The following is a 20,470-nucleotide window of genomic DNA, read 5'->3' on the forward strand; positions in this document are numbered from 1 at the left end:
CTCTCTGGCGCAAGCCTGGGGTCCCATCGGGCTGGTGGAAGGTCATGCTGCTTGGCTTGCTGCAGCAGAACATCTGCACCGGCCTCCTTGCTCCATGGGGCAGGGGTCTGCCCCCTTGCTCTGTACAGGGCAGGGGGCGGCTCCCGCGCTCTTTCCTGGAGCACACTGGGCAGCCCAGCAGCAGTAGCTGCGTTGTGCCTCCTGGTCTCACCGTGCTCCTCATCCCACCCCAGAGAAGAGCCAGAAGCCTTTGGGGAAATAGAACTGACAACTTTATAGAGAAAATAAAATTACAACTAAGAAACAGGTGTGGGAGCCACTGCCAGGCAACAGGAGCCAGTACTGCCAGCGCAGGGGCAGCCACACGGTCCCCGGGCGAGAAGAGGATCCCAGGGCCCCGCAGAGCCTCCCGTGCGTGGGGGGCAGCCGCCCAGCGCGGTGCACGGGGCTGGGGTCCCTGTGCGAGGGGCAGGAGCGGGCAGAGTGGGGGGCTGGGCCCCGGAGGCAGGGAGCTGGCTGAGGGCAGAGCAGGGGAAGGCAACGAGGGGCCAGCGTGGGTGGCGAGAGGAGCCAGGGCAGGACGGGAGCGGGACGCTGCTGGATGGCGGCGACCAGGGAGCGGGGGAACGCGGTGGCGCGGGAGAGGGGCTGGGAGAGGTGTGCGGGGCCCCTCCAGACCATACCCGTGTGCGGCAGCCCAGGGGAAGGGGCACCGTGTCTCCTGGCAGTGGTTGGGGGTGGCAGCCCCCGGGCTGGGGGGTGCACAGCGCGTGCAGTGCCTCCAGCACCAGCTGCGCGCAGCGGGGAGGGCAGCTGGCGACGGCGAGTCCTGGGCAGCGCCAGCGTGACTCGGAGGTCCCGTGGGGCGCGTGGCACGGCTGCGGTGGTGCAGGGCGCGAGGCCTCCCCGCTGGCCCCGCAGCAGCTTCCTCCCGCGCACGTGAGGCAGAGGAGGAGATGCCCGTCTCCCCGGGGCTCCTGGGGGCCTGGGGCCCTACGAGATCTGGTTGTTGAGCTGACCTGGGTACTGCTCAAAACGCTTGTTGGCCTCGTCGCTGAGCGCGTCACCTGGGCAAGCGCAGGGCAAAAGCTGTTGGCTCTGCCAGCACCTCCGTCACCACCAGAGCCGGCCGCAGCCCGCTGCATCCCGCAGCCCCGTCGCTCCCGGCGCCGCCGCGCTGCCCTCGCCCCGGTGCCCCCGCCCCATGCCAGGCCCCAGGCCGTTACCGATGTGGCAGCTGTGCACCCAGATGCGGTGCCCGTCGTACTTGCAGTTGCATTTCATGGCGTTGTTGGTGAAGTCGCTCTCCGCCACCTCGAAGTTGGGGTTGATCACGACCTGCGGGGCGCAGAGGCTGAGGAGGGGCGCAGCCCCGGCCCCGCAGCCCCCCCTTGCCGGCCGCAGCGGAGCCGACGGCCGGGGCGCTGCCGCAGCGCGGCCCGGCCGGTGCCCAGCGGGCTGGACGGGGTTCGCTGTGCTCGCGCGAAGAGCAGGACCCAGCCCCGAGGCGACCCCGTCCCGGCCCCCCGCCTGCCCCGCTCCCGTCCTTAACGAACGCTGCTCTGGGGCAAGCCAGGCTGACCGTTGCCCCTTCGAAAGAGGCACGAGAGGAGCAACGTGACTTTGCGCCCGGGCTGCCGGGGAGGGGAAGGAGGCAGGCAGCAGGGAGAAGAACATGCTGCACCGCTTGGCCGCGGGCTGAAACGCGTCCCCTCCTGAGCCCGGCCGTCCCCAGGCCCTGGGACAGATGCAACCCCAGTGCCGCCGCTCCGGGGCAGGCGTCCCGGCGGTGCTGAGGCCGGCGGCCAGCCCGGCGCCACGCGGCACGCCGGCGAGAGGCGCGCTCCGGCGCGTCCCACGCGTGCGCGACCGGGAGGTGCTGCGAGCCCCGGGTCTGGCCGCGGGGGGTTTGGGACGAGGCTTGTCTAAGGCTTCGCTTTTCCCAGCTGCCGCCCCGAGGCCAGACCGGAGGAGGCAGCCCGGTCGCCGGGCAGAGGGTACGGGTGCCCCGGGAGGGGCTGCAAGCGGGGTGGGGGCCCGAGGTGGGGGGCTCAGCGGCAGCACCTGCAGGATGTAATTTCCTGGCTTGACATCAGTGATGTCGATCCACTGGCAGTCGATGTCGTGCCGGTACAGGTCCCAGCAGCCCACGGTGATGCCCTGCTCCCCGAAGTTGGCGCACTCGTACCGCTTGGCCACGTCTGCCGGCAGGACGGGAGCGCGGCTCAGCGCCGCCGCGGCGCCCGTGCCCTGGGGGCCCGCGCCGCCCTGCCCGCCGGCACCCACCTTCCTCGCACTCCGTGTCCTCGAGGCAGAAGCTGGCCTTGTGGCCCTCCGCCACCTTGGTGCCGTTGGGGGTCAGGATGTCGTAGTGGGTGAAGATGTCCATGCTGTGGTAGTGCCTGCAGGAGAGGCAGCCCGCGGTGACCCCGGGGGGCTCGGGGCACGGGGACGGAGCACGCAGAAGGAAACCACGGAGCCAACAGGAGAGAGGCCCCGGGCTGCGGCAGGTGCCCCCCAGCCCGCCGGTCCCCGCAGCCCCTGCCCGGGGGCGGCAGCACCGCGAGGTCGGGGCAGAGCTGGGTCGCAGCCCCGCGACGGCAGGACGCTGTCCCCAGCCAGCCAGACGCCCCGGGGGAGGCAGGCAGGCTCGGCCGCGCCGCACTGCCCGCGGCCCCGTCCTGCCCCAGCGCCCCCGGCGCGGCCCCCGGCGGGCCGTGACGAGCCACACGCGCACCCGCACGTGCACTCGCATGTGCATGCACACAGGCACACACACACGCACACACACACAGGCGCACACACACGCACATGCACGCGCACTCACATGCACGCGCACACACACACACATGCACACAGGCACACACACGCACAGGCACACACACGCGCACATGCCCGCGCACACACACACACACACATGCACATGCACGCACACACACACAGACAGGCACGCGCACAAACATGCACACACGCACGCGCACATGCACACGCACACGCAAACACAAAGACACACACACACGCACGCACAAAGGCACATGCACACGAACATGCACATGCAGGTACACGCACACACATGCGCACACACACATGCACGCACACACGCACATGCACACACACGCATGCGGACACGCACATGCACACACACACTCACATGCGCACGCACACACACAGGCACACGTGCACAGGCGCACACACACACACACACACGCACACGTGCACGCGCTGACGCACCGGTGGCACTCGTGCCAGACCCAGGAGTGCCGGCCGGCCTTGGGGCGGAAGTCGGCGCGGCCGTTGTTGTGGATCTGGGAGGAGAAGCGGAGCAGGCGGCGGTGCCCGTAGGGCCAGTTGGCGAGGCGGGCCGAGCTGGAGAGGCAGTTCTCCTCCGCCGCGCAGTACAGCATGTGCAGCGGCCGGTCCTCGATGTAGGCCGTCTCCTGCACCAGCGGGGCGTGCAGCAGAAGGTCGGAGGCGGCTGCGGAGCACAGGGCAGGTCGGGGACAGGGGGCCGCCCGGCCGGCACCGGGCAGCACGGACGGCACAAGCACCCCAAGGCAGGCAGGCCTGAGCCGGCAGCCTCCCCGCAGTGCCACAGCCGGGCAAACGCATGCTCACCCCACCAGCCAGGCTGCAGGTGCCCACAGCCCCACCACCTCCCAACCCCAGTGCCCACAGCCCCATCACCTGCCAACCCCAGTGCTCACAGCTCCATCACCTCCCAACCCCAGTGCCCACAGCCCCACCACCTCCCAACCCCAGCACCCACTGCTCCATCACCTCCCAACCCCAGTGCCCACAGCCCCACCACCTCCCAACCCCAGTGCCCACAGCCCCATCACCTGCCAACCACAGTGCCCACAGCCCCACCACCTCCCAACCCCAGCACCCACTGCTCCATCACCTCCCAACCCCAGTGCTCACAGCTCCATCACCTCCCAACCCCAGCACCCACTGCTCCATCACCTCCCAACCCCAGTGCTCACAGCTCCATCACCTCCCAACCCCAGCACCCACTGCTCCATCACCTCCCAACCCCAGTGCTCACAGCCCCATCACCTCCCAACCCCAGTGCTCACAGCCCCATCACCTGCCAACCCCAGTGCCCACAGCCCCATCACCTGCCAACCCCAGTGCTCACAGCCCCATCACCTGCCAACCCCAGTGCCCACAGCCCCATCACCTGCCAACCCCAGTGCTCACAGCCCCATCACCTCCCAACCCCAGTGCCCACAGCCCCATCACCTCCCAACCCCAGCGCCCACAGCTCCATCACCTCCCAACCCCAGTGCTCACAGCCCCACCACCTCCCAACCCCAGTGCCCACAGCTCAACCACCTCCCAACCCCAGTGCCCACAGCCCCATCACCTCCCAACCCCAGTGCCCACAGCCCCACCACCTGCCAACCCCAGTGCCCACAGCCCCATCACCTGCCAACCCCAGTGCTCACAGCCCCATCACCTCCCAACCCCAGTGCTCACAGCTCCATCACCTCCCAACCCCAGTGCCCACAGCTCAACCACCTGCCAACCCCAGCACCCACAGCCCCATCACCTCCCAACCCCAGTGCCCACAGCCCCACCACCTGCCAACCCCAGTGCCCACAGCCCCATCACCTGCCCACCCCTTGCCTAGAGCCCTCAGTCCCATCACCTGCAAGCCCATGGCGCACAAACCCCATCGCCTGGTGACCCCCCTTGCCCGCAAACCCCATGGCCCCTCACTCTCGGAGCAGATGACGCCCGCAGCAAAGCGCGTGCCCGTGTTCTTGCAGTTCAAGCTGGTGCTGTGGTGCTGGCAGTGGCTCAGGGACATCTCGTGGCCCTCGCACTTCACGCCGCTCAGCACCATCTCCGTCACGTTGCTGTCATCCCAGTACCACGTTTCCTGGGGACGGGGGCGAGACGGGCTGGGCAGCAGGCCCGCGGTGCCGCTGGCGACTGCCGCGGTGCAGCCCTGCGCGCCCCGGGCCCACGCGGGTCCCGTCCCTCCTGCAGCCCCGCGCCCTCACCCCACGCGGCCCCACCGGCACCTACCGTCACGGCGTGCAAGGAGTAGCCCAGCCCCAGCTGGCGACAGGCCACCATGGCCTCCTTGGTGGTCCAGCCGTCGCTGCACACCGTGCCCCACGTATTGCCTCGCTTCACCTCCACGCGGCCCTCGCTCGTCGTCCTGCCGCCGGCCAGGCGGATCTGCGGGGAACGCCGGGGCCGTGGGCATCGCCGGCCCCACCGCCGCCACCGCCACCGCAGAGCCAGCGGTGGCTCCCAGCGAGCGAGTCCAAAGCAGCACCTGGGCTGCAGGAGCGGAGCTGCTCCCGGCCTCGGGGCAGGTCTCCCCCCGGCAGCGAGAGCGGCTCCCGGCCCCCCGCGGCCCCCGCCGCCGTGCCCACCAGGTTCTCGTAGCCCATGTAGGGGATGTTGCAGCGAACGGCCGCGTCCTCCGAGTGCTTGCAGTCCTCCTCCGTGATGTTCTTGAAGGGGCAGCTCCAGAGGGACTTCTCGGTGCCCAGGCACTGCACCTCGCTCATGTGGATGGGCCCCGTCCCTGTCGGAGGAAGGGAGGGCTGGGGCTCGGGGCACAGCGGCACGGGGTGGCCGCAGCCGTCCCACCACCCCCACGGCCACCCTCGCTCCGATGCAGCCCGGCGTGACCGTGCCCGCCGCGGCTGCCTGCCCGGGGGGGCTCGGGGAGAGCGCCGCACCGCGCTCCCAGCTCCTCCGCAGCCCCAGCTGGGGCAATGCCCGGCCCCGGCGGCCCCTCACCTTGGCCCATGCGCGCCCCGGTGAGCGCCTCCTTGGCGCTGCCGAAGCCCAGCTCGCGGCACACCACGCTGGCCGACAGCAGGTCCCAGCGATCGTCGCAGATCGTGCCCCACTCACTGCTCTTGAGCACCTCGACGCGGCCCTCCCCGACCTTCGCGCCACCCTTCAGCCGGATCCGCGGCTGCTGGGGAGCGCGGGTCAGGCAGGGCATGGCACAGCACGGCATGGTGCAGCCCAGCACGGCATGGTGCAGTGCAGCCCAGCATGGCATGGTGCAGCTCAGCACAGCATGGTGCAGCTCAGCACGGCGTGGCACAGCACGGCGTGGAGCAGCCCAGCATGGTATGGCACAGCACAGCATGGCACAGCATGGCATGGCACAGCACGGCATGGTGCAGCACAGCACAGCACAGCACATCACAGCATGGTGCAGCCCGGCACAGCATGGCATGGCACAGCACGCATGGTACAGCCCAGCATGGTGCAGCGCGGCACGGCATGGTGCAGTGCAGCCCAGCACAGCCCAGCATGGTGCAGCCCAGCACAGCATGGCACAGCCCAGCATGGCACAGTGCAGTGCAGCCCAGCATGGCATGGTGCAGCCCAGCACCGCATGGTGCAGTGCAGCCCAGCACGGCACGGTGCAGCCCAGCACGGCATGGTGTAGCCCAGCACGGCATGGTGCAGCCCAGCACGGCATGGTGCAGTGCAGCCCAGCACGGCACGGTGCAGCCCAGCACGGCATGGTGCAGCCCAGCACCGCATGGCGCAGTGCAGCCCAGCACGGCACGGTGCAGCCCAGCACAGCATGGTGCAGCCCAGCACGGCACGGCATGGTGCAGCCCAGCACCGCATGGTGCAGCACAGCACAGCACTGCATGGTGCAGCCCAGCACAGCATGGTGCAGCCCAGCACGGCACGGCATGGTGCAGCCCAGCACGGCACGGTGCAGCCCAGCACGGCATGGTGCAGTGCAGCACAGCACCGCATGGTGCAGCCCAGCACAGCATGGTGCAGCCCGGCACGGCATGGTGCAGCCCAGCCCAGCACGGCATGGTGCAGCCCAGCACGGCACGGTGCAGTGCAGCCCAGCACCGCATGGTGCAGTGCAGCCCAGCATGTCATGGTGCAGCTCAGCCCAGCACGGCGTGGTGCAGCACAGTCAATGCTGGCCATGCCTCCAGGGATGCTCAGGGACAGGGACCATCCCCTCCTCCCGCCCCTGTCACGCAGGGACCCAGCACGCCCCACCGGGCGGCGGGGTAGCCTCCAGCGTGGCGCACCGCAGACCGGCGGCCCTGGCAGCCCGCAGCACTCACCTGGCCCTGCTGCTGCTGCCGCTGCTTCTTCTTGTGGGTGTTGCTGGCAGCGAAGAGGGGCCCGGGCACGCAGCTGACGACGGCGGGCATGCCGGCCTGGCAGGCCGCCGAGGCGTTGCCCTGGTAGAACTCGAAGGCGCACATGGAGAGGTGCATCTCCGTCCCCGTGCACGACACCGAGTGCAGGCGGTAGTTGAGCTGCTGCCGCTCCGCGAACAGCCTGCAAGAGAGAGCAGAGCCCTGAGACGGGCCGGGGGGCTGGCCGGGAGCGGAGGGGCCTGGTGGCCGCCCTGCCTGCTGCACTCGCTGTCCTGCCCCGGCACCGCCGCCGGCGAGCTGCGCGGGGCTTGCAGGGCGCCCGCTCCTGCCCTGCGTCCCCAGCAGCGCGGGGACACGCAGCTCCGGCGGCGCTGAGCAGGGCTCCTGGCGCTCGGGCTCTCCACCAGAGCCATTTACCTCTTCTTGGACCCTACATCCTGCCTGTGCTTGTGTTTGGGGCGAGATTTGGAAGCCAGCCTGGAAAACAGAAAACAACGGTCAAGGAGCCCGGGGCCCTGGGGCTGCCGCCGGGTGTGGGGAGCACAGCCTGGCCCTGGCTTTCACCAAAAACCTGAGCGGGGCACGGCGGCCCTCCGGCAGCCTCATGCACGTGTCACACACGGGTGCAGCAGCATCATCTGCTGCCTGGCCGCCTCACGCAGCTGCCTTTTGCAGCAACGATGCAGCTTCCTGCCCTGCGTCGCAGCGGGAAACCCATGCCAGATGCCGCAAGGCCCCTTGCTGCCTTCTCGCGCGGCAGACAACCAAACCCCGGCGGCAACGATTCGATCCGGCGCTGTCCCGGCGCGAGCGAGGCGTGCCACGTCCCCATCCGGACAGCGGACGTGGCCGGGCCGCGCAGGACAGCCCGCGCAGGCGGCGCCAGGCCGGTGCCGGGGCGGCGAGGAGCCAGGGCCAGAGCGTGCCGGGGCGCAGCTGCGAGGGAGGGCAGCCGGCCGGGAAGGGCGCCCGGCACGCCAGCGCTTCGCCCCGCTCGGCAGGCAGCAGGGTGCCGCGGTCCCAGCGACGGACGGCGAGGAGCAGGGGCTGAGCGCTCCGGAGCGGGGCAGCGGGCTGGCACCACCCGGAAGGTGGCACAAGGCAAACCGCCTCCCGGCAGCCGGCTGCGCCGCGCCACGCGCCCCGGCACCGCCTCGGCCTCGGACGCGCTCCGAGATTCAAGCAAACGGCCGGGAGACACCAGCGCCCAGGAGACCACCCACTTTTGGGTCCCCCCGACACATGAAAGACACCAGCCGAACGGAGCAAGCCCTGCAGAGAGCCCCGGAGACGGTCAGGGCTGAGCAGAGGCGGAGGCAGCGGGGCCGGGACGAGACCCAGACCCAGCGCAGCCGTCCTGCTCCGGTTACGGCAGACGGAGCCAGGCTCCGCACAGCCGGGCAGGGCCGGGCCACAACCAACTGCAGGCACAAGCTGAAGCCAAGGGCTCTCCATCCTTGCAGACTGCCCAAAAAACGACGGGATAAAGCCCCGAGCCTGCTCTGTCCCCAGAGCTGACCCTGCTCGGTACTAAACTGGGGGGAGTGGCTGATACCCCAGAGGGCTGTGCTGCCATCCAGAGGGACCTGGACAGGCTGGAGAGCTGGGCGGAGAGGAACCTCATGAAGTTCAGCAAAGGCAAGTGCAGGGTCCTGCACCTGGCAAGGAATAACCCCAGGCACCAGTACAGGCTGGGGGTTGACCTGCTGGAGAGCAGCTCCACAGAGAAGGACCTGGCTGTCCTGGTGGACAACAAGTTTACCACAAGCCAGCAATGTGCCCTTGTGGCCAAGAAGGATCCTGGGTTGCACGAGGAAGAGCGTTGCCAGCAGGTTGAGGGAGGTGATCCTGCCCCTCTCCTCAGCCCTGGGGAGGCCTCACCTGGAGTGCTGGGTCTAGTTCTGGGCTCCCCAGTCCAAGAGAGACATGGCACTACTGGAGGGAGTCCAGCGGAGGGCTACAAAGAAGATGAGGGGACTGGAGCATCTCTCAGATGAGGAAAGGCTGAGAGAGCTGGGCCTGTTCAGTCTGCAGAAGAGAAGACTGAGAGACGATCTCATCAATGTGTACAAGTATGTGAAGGGGGGGTGTCAAGGGAATGGGGCCAGAGTTTTCTCCATGGTGCCCAGCAACAGGACAAGAGGCAACGGGCAGAAACTGAACCATAGGAAGTTCTGCCTGAACATGAGGAAAAACTTCTTGACTGTGAGGGTGACAGAGCACTGGAGCAGGTTGCCCAGAGAGGTTGTGGAGTCTCCTTCGCTGGAGATATTCAAAACCCATCTGTATGTGACCCTAGGAAATATGCTCTAGAGGACCCTGCTTGAGCAGGGAGGTTGGACTAGATGATCTCCAGAGGTCCCTTCCAACCTCAACCGTTCTGTGAGTCTGTGACTAGCTCCTGGTCCCATGGACGGCTGCAGATGTGCAGCCAAAGGGAGCCTGCCCAAGGAAACCTGCACTTGGCTTTCAGGAGACAGCTCATGCCCTGGACCGAAGAAAGGGGGGAAGATCTCATCTTCACGGACTTAACAGAGCATCACACAGCCCTGCATGGGAAACACCTGTCCGGTGGAAAAGCAGCAGGAGCACCAAAGCGGCTAAAGCAGCAACAGCAAGTCGCAGCAAGAGGGACCTTGTGCCGGGGGTGTGGTGAGCCCCCGGCCCGGGATTCCCACCGCCAGGCTGGAGGCACCAGACAGAGGGGGCTGGGGCCGAGGCTGGAGCACAGGGCACCTTCGGGGCCGGGCCCCGGCGGTGGGACCAGGAGAAGTCGTGTGCTGGGGGGGCAGAGCAGCTTCTCGAGCAGCAGCGGGCTCAAGCGAGCGGCATCGTGCTACCGCCCAGGGACGACGGGCGCCGGCTGTGACCTGGCTCTCGGCACCGGCCACCCGATCTGGCAGCGGGAGGCACCAGGCAGCCGACCCGTCCCTCGGGGGCGGCAGAGACAGCGCGAGCGAGTGGGGCGCAGGGCGCGGGGGGTCCCAGGCTGATGCCGCACCCAGGCAAGGCCTGCCACGCTGCGCCCATCGCCCCGGCATCAGGCACCGCCAGCCCTGCCGAGGCAGCGCCCCGACCCGCGCCAGCCCTCCTCGCGGGGAGCGGAGGGCAGGCGGCCTCCCCAGCTCCTCCGTGGCCGCGTGCCCCCCAAAGCAGCCCGTCTCCGCAGCCTGCCCTTCCCTCGCCCCGGAGAGACGGCGCCGCGCCGCGGCCCCGCAGCCTCCCAACCCCGGGGCACCAGACCCCGAAGTGGCAAGCGGGAAGCACGGCCCGGCACGGCAGGGCCCGCGGCTCTGCTCCGGCTGGATCCACGCGAGCCTGGATCCGGCGCCACGGCAGAGCCCGGCTGGGACCGGGCAGCCCGGCTCTGCAGAGGGCTCAGCAGACGGGGCGCCCGGCCCCTTACCTGCCGCCCGGCCCCGGGCGCCGGCCCTTCGTCCTGGCTGCACGCGTGAGCCGCCTGCGGGAGCGACACTGCTGCTGGGTGCTCAGGGCACGCACGGCGCCAGGCACGCCAAGCGCCAGCAGCACCCAGCTCATGCAGCCGCGGGCACGCACAGCATCCGGCACACACAGCACCCGGCACACGCAGCCCTGGGCAAACGCAGCACTGGGCACACGCAGCCCCATGCACACGCAGCACCGGGCACACACATCCCTGGGCACATGCAGCCCTATGCACACGCAGCACCAGGCACACACATCCCTGGGCACATGCAGCCCCATGCACACGCAGCCCTGGGCAAACGCAGCCCTGGGCAAACGCAGCCCTGGGCACACGCAGCCCCGGGCACACACATCCTTGGGCACATGCAGCCCCATGCACACGCAGCACCGGGCACACACATCCCTGGGCACATGCAGCCCCATGCACATGCAGCCCCATGCACATGCAGCCCCGGGCACACGCAGCCCCATGCCCACGCAGCCCCATGCCCACGCAGCATCGGGCACACACATCCCTGGGCACATGCAGCCCCATGCACACGCAGCCCCGCGCACACACATCCCTGGGCACATGCAGCCCCATGCACATGCAGCACCGGGCACACACATCCCTGGGCACATGCAGGCCCATGCACACGCAGCCCCGGGCACACGCAGCACCCAGCACACGCAGCCCTGGGCACACGCAGCCCCATGCACACGCAGCCCCGGGCACACGCAGCCGCAGGCACACGCAGCACTGGGCGCACGCAGCACCCAGCACATGCAGCCCTGGGCACACGCAGCATCAGGCACACGCAGCGCCGGGCACACGCAGCGCCGGGCGCAGCGCCCCTGCGCCGCCAGCCGCCCGCTCCCTGCCCCTCGCTTGCGCCGCGGCGCTGCGGGAGCCGCCCCTGCCGGCCCCGTGGCGGGCGCCCCCAAGGCTGGGACCCCGCGCTCCCCCCAGCGCAGCCCGCGCAGGCCACCCGCCGCCAATGCCCGGCCGGGAGCCGAGGGCGGCGTGGGGAGGCGGGCGGCCCCCAGCGCGGCCCCCCGGCTCCCGCCAGCCCCACTCACTTGTAGAAGTTCCTGTTGGCCTTCCTCTCGGCGGGGAAGCCCATCATGCCGCAGACGACGCGGCTGTTCCTGCTGTCCCAGCCCTCGTCGCAGATCTGCGCCCAGCCGTCCTTGTAGCGCACCTCCACGATGCCCTCAGCCACCGGCAGCCGCTTCCGGGCCCCGGCCGCCACCGGCCGCAGCCGCAGCTCCTCCACGTGGCTCTGCTCCGTCTGCAGCGCGGGAGTCCGCGGCTCAGCCCGCGGCGATGCCCGGGGCGCCCTGCGCCCCTGCTCGCCCCCGGCAGCCCCCCGCCCCGGGCAGAGCCCCTGCTCCGCCGGCCCCGGGCGCGCACTGGGGCTCCGGGCACCGGCGCCCGCGGCACGCCAGCCGGCAGCTTCCTCACCTCAATGACGTTGGAGTCCTTGAAGCCGGGGATGCGCTCGTCCTTGCAGACGACACCCGCATCTTCCTCGTGGCTGCAGTCGCTGTTGCCCCAGCCCCGGTGTTTGCAGTCCCCAATGCTCTTCTCGCCCCCACCACAGTTCACGTTGTCCAGCCAGATCCGCCCTGCGGGCAGAGGGGCCGAGCCACTGCGGCGTCCCGCCGCGGGAGCGCGGACACGGCGCGGCGGGGGCAGCGCTCCCGCGGCACAAAGCCGAGGCCGGAGAAATGCAAAGAAAGCTCCGAACGGGCAGAGCAGCAGGTGGGGTTTGCACCTCCCCGAAGGGCTGTGCTCCCAGACACGACCCCCCAAAATGGCCCAAAAACATGACACGCACCCCCGGGCCTGGACAGCATCTCCCCTGCCGTGCAGCCTGCTGTGCCGTCCGCCTGCGCCGCACAGACCGCAGCCACCCCGCACCGCGCAGGCACACGCGGCCCCACCGCTGCGGGGCACACGCACAACCTCCCCCAGCCCCGATGCAGGCCCAGCAGCTCCCACGTGCGTGCACAGCTCCCCAGGCTGCCCAGCACGCGTGTGCGCAAATGCACGCACATGCACACACATGCACACATATGCACACGCGTGCACGCGTGCACCGCCGGGTGCTCGGCCAACACCGGACCTGCCTGGAGCCCCGCTCCGGCGGTGCGCGCGCCCAGCTCTTACCGACGCCTTTGCCGTACTTGGCGCTGTGGGCCCAGCCAGTGGCAGCCACGAAGCCGAGGTGCCGGCACAGCACGTGCGCGTTGGCCAGCGTGAAGTCATCGTCGCAGATGGTCCCCCACTCGTCGTTGTAGAAGACCTCGATGCGGCCCTCGCTGTGCTTGCGCGGGTAGCCGGCCAGGCGAAACTTCAGCGTGGGGCCAGGGCTGCGCGTGGGGCCGGGGGTGGTGGGTTGGGCGCTGCCCACCCACAGCCAGATGCCGGCCAGCAGCGCCAGGAGCGCCGGCCGTGCCCAGGCGCCGCGGCTCCCCATGGCAGCTGGGCCTGCGGGGAGGCGGCGTCAGGGGCGGCCAGGAGCGCTGCAGCCCCGGCTGTGCCGCAACCCCGCTGTGCTGCAGCCTCAGCTGCACCGCAGCCCCAGCCCCAGCCGTGCCCCACTGGTGCCGCAGCCCCGGCCATGCCCCAGCCCCAGCCGTGCCCCAGTCGTGCTGCAGCCCCAGCCCCAGACGTGCCCCAGCCATGCCCCAGCCCCAGCCGTGCTGCCACCCCAGCCGCACCACAGCCCCAGCTGTGCCCCAGCTGCAGCCGTGCCGCAGCCCCAGCCGCACCGCAGCCCCAGCTGTGCCCCAGCTGTGCCCCAGCCCCAGCTGCACCGCAGCCCCAGCCCTGCCGCAGCTCCAGCCATGGCACAGTCCCAGCTGCACCGCAGCCCAAGCCATGCCACAGCTGCAGCTGCACCACGGCCCCAGCCCTGCTGCAGCCCCAGCCGTGCCGCGGTCCCTGCCACACCACAGCCCCAGCCGTGCTGCAGCGATCCTGCCCCGAGCCTGCAGTGGGGACAACGTGCAGCATCGCCACAGCCCAGCCCAAGACACCTCCCTGCTCCCCGCATCAGCCCCGGCTCCTCTCCCCGACCCACGTGGGTGAAACCCCCCGTTCACATGCAACTCGGCTCGGCAGCAGCGCACCCGCGGCTCTGCCCCCCGTGGGCACCGCGCTCGGGCCCGTGCTGCTCCGTGCCCCGGAGCTGCCGCCGGCAGGGCTCCTGCAGAGCCGCCCGGCACCGCCACAGCCGCGGGCCACCGCGCGGCCGCTCCTGGGCCGACGGGCTGCGGCGGCGAGGGGCCGAGGGGCGCGCGTCACCCGCCAGCGCGGCCGGGCGTCCTGACCGAGCGGGGGCGCAGGAAAAGCCCCGCGAGGCTGGACGCAGCGCCCCATCTGCCCTGAGCAGCACGACCGCCAGGACGGGAGCCGCTGCCGACCCGCGCGGGGGCAAAGCGGCCGGAGCTGTTCCCCTTCCTCCCCAGCAGGCATTTTCTCCCGCCCTCCAATATCGCTCGTGGCCCCCCGAATGCCAGAGGGAGAGGTGGTATTCCTGCATCAGCCCCCTGGGCGCACGGCAGTGCAAACCCCCTGCAGCGCGCTGCTCCCGTGCACGTGGCCCGGGACCGGCCGGCCGCGGCGGGCTGCGCAGGCGGCCGCCGGCTGCGGGGCTGCCCCCCGCGGACCCCTCGCCTGCTGCCCGGCGTGCTCCTCGCCAGCCCCTCGCCGGCGCAGGCGCCCAGCTGGCGGGACTGCACCGGTGCGTCGGGGGCGCCGCACATCCCACGTTTTAGGAAGCCCCCCCCTCTGCAGCACGTGGGCACGTCGCAGCCCAGCCCCTTGGTGCCCGCGGGGGCGGCGGCAGGACCCCGCCGGCGGCTTGGGGCAGCGATCTGCAGGCGAGGGGCAGGGGACGGGGCGTCCCCTCTCGGGCAACGCAGCCCCCCGGGCCTTGCGCTGGCCTCCCCACGGCCTTCGGCGGCAGGACCGGCTCCGGGAGCGCCTCCCGAGCCCGGGCAGGGACGGACCCAGGGCACCGGCAGGCGGCGTGGCGCCGGCTGGGCTCCCCGCTCCTCCGGGGCTGCTTTGGCCTTGCACGAACAAAACAGCGCCCGGCGGGAAGCGCGTTGGCGGCCAGGCAGCAGGGAAAGGTGTTGCTGAGCCTTCTCATCAGCTCGTTAGGGCAGGAGGAAGAGGAGGGCGAGCGCGAGGGGGCCAGGGCTGCGGGCTGCCAGGGGGGCTCCGGACGCCTTTCCGCTGCCCGGGAAGCAGCGCGGGGACGAGCTTCACATCGCAGCGCAGCGCCAGCGCGCTGCCTATGCTGCCGGCCGGCCGGGCTGCCAGCGCCAGCGTGGGGAGCCCGCGCAAGGGCTTGCGCAGAACGAGCCAGACGGGCTCCGCCGAGGCCGGCGAGCGCCCGGCTCTGTACGAGGCCGGGGGACGCAGCGCAATTCCTGCCTGTCCGCACGGCGCTGCAGAAACAGCCCGTGCCAGAAAGCTGCTGTGACCTTCTATGAGGCTACAAGCTCGGTTAATTGGAGTAACTGTGTTGACATAACAGGCTGAGACTGGAAGGCATTCAATTCATCTTGCACGACCTTTTAATGAATAATTAGCACACAACAAAAGCAGGGCACCTCCTACTAAATGGATTAAAACTGGTCACCTGCTGGAACAAAAATGTGGCTACAACCGGGAAGTCACCATCCAGTGAGCTTTCTGGCGAGGTTCACATGCTATTCAAGAGCAAGGCCGTGTCGGGAGGGGGGAGTTCTCTCCTGGTGCAGTCTGCAAAGGCACCGAAACGGCGGCGGGGGGGCGCAGAGCTACGGTTGGAACAGGCCTGGAGCTGCTGGCAAACAGGCATCACTTGGCCCACATACGTGACTATAACCAAGCCCGCACCCGCGCCGGCGCCGGAGCAGGACCCGCGCGGGGACAGCCCAGACCCGAGCTCCCCATCCCCACCGCAGCGCTCCTGCCCGGCCGCTCCCCATCGCATCTGCCTTTCCGAGCCGCTGCACGGTCCGCTCAGGCGCAGCCGCCTGCCCGCCACCTCCCGCATCCCGGGAGCTGGCGTGGGTGACTTTCATCCCGTTTCACGAAGACCCGAGAGCAGCCCCCAGCGCCCCTCGCGCCCGCCGTGCCGGCGGCACCTCCCTGCCGGTCCCCAGCCCCTGCCGCCCCCGCGAGCCGCCCCGATGAAGCGTCGCGGGCCGACGGCGCTGCCCGTCCCTAAGGGAGCCCGGGCGCCGGGCTGGCAGCGCGACCTCCCGGGGAACGCACGAGCTGTTCCCCCCGGGATCTCCCTCTCCAAGCCCCCGTCCGTGTGCTGCCGAGGTCAGGCTAACGGCTCTCGTTCTCCACCTCACTTTTTCCATTTTCTTCAACGCTAGCAGCGCGTTTGCTGCTCTCCGGGCGTGTGACGCCGTCCAGCGTTGCTGCTCCGCCGCGGCCCCCGGCGCTGCTCCCGGACCAGGACCCGCTCCCCAGCCCCTACACCCCGGGCACGGCTTCGCAGGCTGGCGGCCGAGGCAGGTCCGCGCTCAGCGCCTGCGGTTTCAGCCCTCCACTGTCCGTCTCCAGCCGGGAAGAGCTAGCGGGAGACCCCACGCAGCCGTACAGCACAGCAGTCCTGCGGGCCGGCGCTGCCGGAGGGTGCCCGGCCCGCAACGGGGCTGGGGGCTCCTGGGCTGGGACAGGGCAGCCAGGGGGTCCCCGCGCCCCGGAGGGGCTGACGGACCAGCACAGGAGTCCCACAGCGGGATTCCCCATCCGCTTCCCCCCTCTGCCGGGGGAAGGTGCAACCCTTTCCCAGCCTCCTCGGAGGGCAGGGTTGGTGGCGAAAGAGCCGGTTGTCCCTGCCGAGAGCAAAGCAGACAGCTGCCACGCATGGACCTACGGGGCACTTGGTGCCACCAGCAGCGTGGACAGTCTCGGGGGGCTGGAGCCCCGGTCTTTGAAAGGAGCAGAAGCCCGCGTGGCCGGCAGACATCCACTGGACAGCAAACGGCCTGGGGCACGGCCAGCCGGCACCTGCTGGGACGGGCAGGGGGCCGGCAACCGCCCGGGACGGCGCTGGGGTGTCCAGCCGTGTCCCCAGGCTGCCGCTGTCGCACGCTGCCAAACGGGAGCCCTGCCCGGCCTCGGCCGCCCTGGCCCCGGCGATGCCGCTGCCAGCTGCCTGCTCTGGCCGCAGACAAGTCCCCTCTTTGATCAGGGCTGCAGGACAGGCGGCGCTGCCCGAGCGGGCGCAGGCTGTGCTGAGCCGGGCCGCGCCGGACGTGCATCCCCTCGGTGCAGGAATGGGGCTCAGACGCGCAGCGGCACCAGCCTGCGAGGTGAAAGGGCTTGGGAGGACGCGCTGCCCTGAGCAAACACCCGGCGTGGGAGCTGCGAGAGCAGCCCAGGTCCTCGCGACGGCTCAGGAAACCTCAGGAATGTCCCGGCCGCTCGGCGAGCCGCCGGGCTGCGTGCAGGGCCCCAGGCACCGCTCGCTGGCGGCAGGGACGGCGACTGCCATCGCACTCGCTCCCGCAGCGCCCCGCTGGCTCTCCCTTCCCCAGCTGCCGATGGGCCTCCTGCTCCTCCTGCACCGCAGCCGCCCCGGCAGGGTGCTGGGCTCTCCCCAGCACCGCGACCCCGGCCTGCTCCTCTCCCGCTCTGCGCCCTGCACGGGGGCTGCCCACGCTGGCCGCGGGCGCCGGCCTGCAGGGCGAGCAGGGGGACGGGGCTGGAGGGGCGCCGCCGCGGCGGGGGAGCTCCCCAGGGCTGTTCCAACCTGATGCACCGTCTGGCATCCCTGGGGCACCCGGAGGGGCATCAGACCCCGCTGGGGAAACCCTGGTGCACATAAGGAGCTGGGGAAGGGACAGCTCTGCAGATGAGCTCGATCCCTGGCAAGCCGCTGTGTTTGGACTGGGCGCGTTGCTGCAGCCCAGCACGGGTTGTCCTTCAGCTGGGGCGAGGTCCTAGAAAGCAGCACCTGGGAAGGCCAGGCCACGGCGGCACTGCGGGAATGCGCTCGCTCGGCGGCGCCGGGCGGGAGGCCTGGCCACACGCACGGACACATACGCACAGGGACGCAGGCACTGACAAGCTGGGAGCACTCGGAGGAGAGCAGCACAAACTTGGGAAGACTTGGGAAGAAGTCCGAAGACTTGGGAAACCCGCCAGCGCCAGGAGGAAGCAGCTCCCTGTTTATCCTCTCTGGGGAAGGTTAAGAGGCAGCACCATCACACCCGGCCGAGGTCCCCCTGGGACAGCAGGGCCACGTCCCAGCCCGCGGGGCAGGAGAAGATCTGGTGGCTCCCATGGTTTCGTGCCCCAGGCTCCATTCGCTCCCCGTCTGCCCAGGGCCCCAGCACGCACAGACACAGCCCGGCCTCCCACGCCGGCCCTTTCGCAACCCCGGCTGCCCGGACGGGCCTCCTTCCCTCTCCCGCTGCCCCGCAGCCCCGGGGCCAGCTGGGGAACGGCGCACACGCGAGCAGAGGACCACGACTCCCCCGGGGACCGGCCGGCTCCCTGCTCTGCTTCCCCTTCCCCTGCTGACGCCCGGCCCGGCCCTCCGGCTCAAGCAGCCCTGAGCCCTTTGGGCTGCCCGACGTCCCCCTGTCCTGCTGTCCCCCTCTGAGCAGGGCAGGTCACTGCAGCCGGCACAGCTCTGCCCCGCTGCCAGCACCAGCAGCTCCCCCGGGACCCTGCACACATCCGGAGCAGCAGCCCTGGGAGAAACCCGCAGCAGCAAGGAGAGACCCCGGAGGACTGTGCGGACACTGCAGCCACGGGCAGCCCGTGGCGACAGCCCGGGGAGAGGGGCGGGCGGCCCCACGGGGGCGTCCCCGCTGGGGCCCCGGTGCGGAGCGGCAGCCTGCTCGGCGCTCCTGGGAGGCGCGTGCCCTGCTTGGCGCTCTGCCCACTCCTCTGGAGAGCGGCCAGGGACACGCAGGGCCCGGCAGCGAGGAGGGAACGCCCCCCCCCCCCGTCCCTCCATCTACCCTCTCTCCCAAGGGCCACAGCAAATTCCATCTTCAGTGGAAATCCTGAGTCTCCACCATCCTTTGCAAACCACAGCTCAGCAAATAAGCCTCCTGAAGCCAGGCACTGCACAGCACGGCCAGGGCTGCAGCGTGGCTGCACAAACCCACACGTGGGGTTCCCGCAAACCCCACGTCCCCTTCCCAGCAATCACACGGGAAACGCACAACGCCCGCACTGCACAAACCCTCGCTCCCTGCACAAACGGGGACACGCGGCACAACTAACACTACACAACCCCTCTAGCCGCAATACTGCCCCTACGGTACACAAAGACAGCTTTCTGCAACAAACACAGGGTACCACAAAGTGAAACCCCATCCTGCCAGCATCCCACGGACAGGGCACAGTCACGCTCCGACAACCAGTGGCTCTGCGCAAAGTCACGCTTTCGCGCTGCACGGCCCCACATAACCCTCCATTCACCCCACAGCTGCCATAACTGCTAAACTCCTTCACATTAGACACCACCTTCATCTGCAAAGCGCATTGCACTTCAGCAGCGACCACGTCCCAGCAGGCCGTTCACGCGCGTGCCGCGCCGCCCGTGCGCGCTGCGGGGCACCTTCAACGCCAGCGCCTCCCGCGCCCCGGCACCGCTCCGGGCTGCAGAGCCCGGCTGCGCGCAGCGAGCTCCTCGCGCTCGGGCACCCCAGCACCCCAAAAGCACCGCGCTGCAGGCAGCGGAGCCCCCCAGCCCCGAGCCGCGCACAGCCCTGCGCGGAGCCCCGCGCCCAGGCATGCCGCCCGCCGCTCCGCTCGCTCACAGCCGCGTCCCCGCCCCGACGCAGCGGGGAAGGGCTCAGCGGAAAGCGCGGCCCGGCCCGGCCCGCAGCCGGCGCACGCAGCCCCTCGGCCGCCCCGGCCGGTCCCGCGCCCCCCGCCGACCCCGCACCGCGCCGGGCCGGGCCGGTACCTCTGGTCGCTCCGCGGTGCTGCGGCGGCTGCGGCGGCGCCGAGCGAGCGCGTCCAGCCGAGTGCCGGCGGGGCCGGGCCGGGCCGCGCCGAGCCGCCCCTCTCCGCCCCGGCCCGCCCCGCCGAGCCCCGTGTCCGGGGCCGCCCCGCCGCCCGCCCCCGGCCCCCCCGCGGCTGACGGCCCGGTCCTGCCCCGGCCGGGCCGCCGAGCCCGGCCCGCCGCCAGCCGCCCTTCGGAGCAGCTCCGCGGGCACGGCAAGCCGGGGGAGCCGGGGGCGAGCAGAAGGGCAGGGGCTGCCCCACGCCCCCTGCCCGCCCCGGCCCCGGCCCCCTCCCTCGCCCCGCGGACGGAGGGGCAGCGCCGATGGGCGCAGGGGAGACCGGTGTGCTCCTTCCTCCCCTCCCTCCCCAGCGCTTCTCCAGAGGCTGCGGCAGGACGGCTGGGTAGATGTCCATCCTCCGCCACCCTGGCTGGCCTCGAAGGCACCGTCCTGGCCGGGCAAAGTGCTTTTGGCAGCAGAACCCCCCCGCAGACCCAGAGGGAACCGTGTCGCGCAGGGCGGCCCGGCCCGCCGCGGGGCCGAGGGCACGGCACCGTCCTGGTCACTCGGGGCTCGTTCCTCGAGCGCGGCGCAGGAGGGAAGCTGAGGGCTGGCGAGCAGCCGGAGAGGCGGATGTGTGTGCGGAGCTGCTTCATTTGAGGCTACGCAGGAACAGGGTATAAGGGAAGTCTCTGTGTGAGGTGGCCGGGCAGGGCTGGCTGCAGGGAGGGCACGGGGGCGTTCGAGGGAAACACCGCTATCCCAACCCTTTCCCCAAGAGACGGGCCGTGGCAAGAGCCCAGAAGATGCTTTTGTTGCCAAGGGCAGCACTTCTCAGCCCTTGGGCAGGAGAGACCAGAGGCTGCGTCAGCCCTGGCGCGCGCCGGCTGCCCAGCCCGGGCCGCGCTGCGCCGGCGGGAGCCGGGACAGCCCGG

At 70.7% G+C, this 20,470-nt stretch overlaps 1 protein-coding gene across 5 annotated transcripts; it reads right to left on the reverse strand.

Annotated features, from left to right (window-relative positions):
- Positions 1-255: 255 nt before the first annotated feature.
- LOXL3 (lysyl oxidase like 3) lies at positions 256-19,599 on the reverse strand. 5 transcript variants are annotated; one of them, XM_068944023.1, is made up of 16 exons: positions 19,496-19,584; positions 12,721-13,041; positions 12,013-12,176; positions 11,628-11,839; positions 10,528-10,581; positions 7,539-7,598; positions 7,083-7,302; positions 5,764-5,944; positions 5,391-5,545; positions 5,035-5,190; positions 4,723-4,885; positions 3,232-3,475; positions 2,287-2,402; positions 2,065-2,201; positions 1,227-1,338; positions 256-1,067 (listed from the first exon to the last, which is right to left on the reverse strand). In XM_068944023.1, exons 2-16 carry the CDS (start codon positions 13,028-13,030, stop codon positions 994-996), a joined length of 2,358 nt encoding a protein of 785 aa, XP_068800124.1. In that variant the 5' UTR covers positions 13,031-13,041; positions 19,496-19,584; the 3' UTR covers positions 256-993. The 5 variants fall into 5 exon arrangements, with proteins under 5 accessions (XP_068800124.1, XP_068800126.1, XP_068800125.1 ...); XM_068944025.1 differs by lacking the exon at positions 10,528-10,581 and having other exon boundaries at positions 19,496-19,599; XM_068944024.1 differs by lacking the exon at positions 10,528-10,581 and having other exon boundaries at positions 5,764-5,947; positions 19,496-19,583.
- Between the last annotated feature and the right edge of the window lie 871 nt (positions 19,600-20,470).

This window comes from Struthio camelus, chromosome 4 (assembly GCF_040807025.1).
Source record: "Struthio camelus isolate bStrCam1 chromosome 4, bStrCam1.hap1, whole genome shotgun sequence".
Lineage (NCBI taxonomy): Eukaryota > Metazoa > Chordata > Aves > Struthioniformes > Struthionidae > Struthio > Struthio camelus.

What these genes read in the sequence shown, in the direction of transcription:
- LOXL3 (XM_068944023.1), bottom strand. Translation starts at nt 13,030, where the DNA reads ATGGGGAGCCGCGGCGCCTGGGCACGGCCGGCGCTCCTGGCGCTGCTG. An exon ending in ACATGGGCTACGAGAACCTG is followed by an intron (nt 5,191 to 5,390) that starts GTGGGCACGGCG and finishes CGTTCCCCGCAG; the next exon opens with ATCCGCCTGGCCGGCGGCAG. An exon ending in CAGGAAATTACATCCTGCAG is followed by an intron (nt 1,339 to 2,064) that starts GTGCTGCCGCTG and finishes TGCGCCCCGCAG; the next exon opens with GTCGTGATCAACCCCAACTT.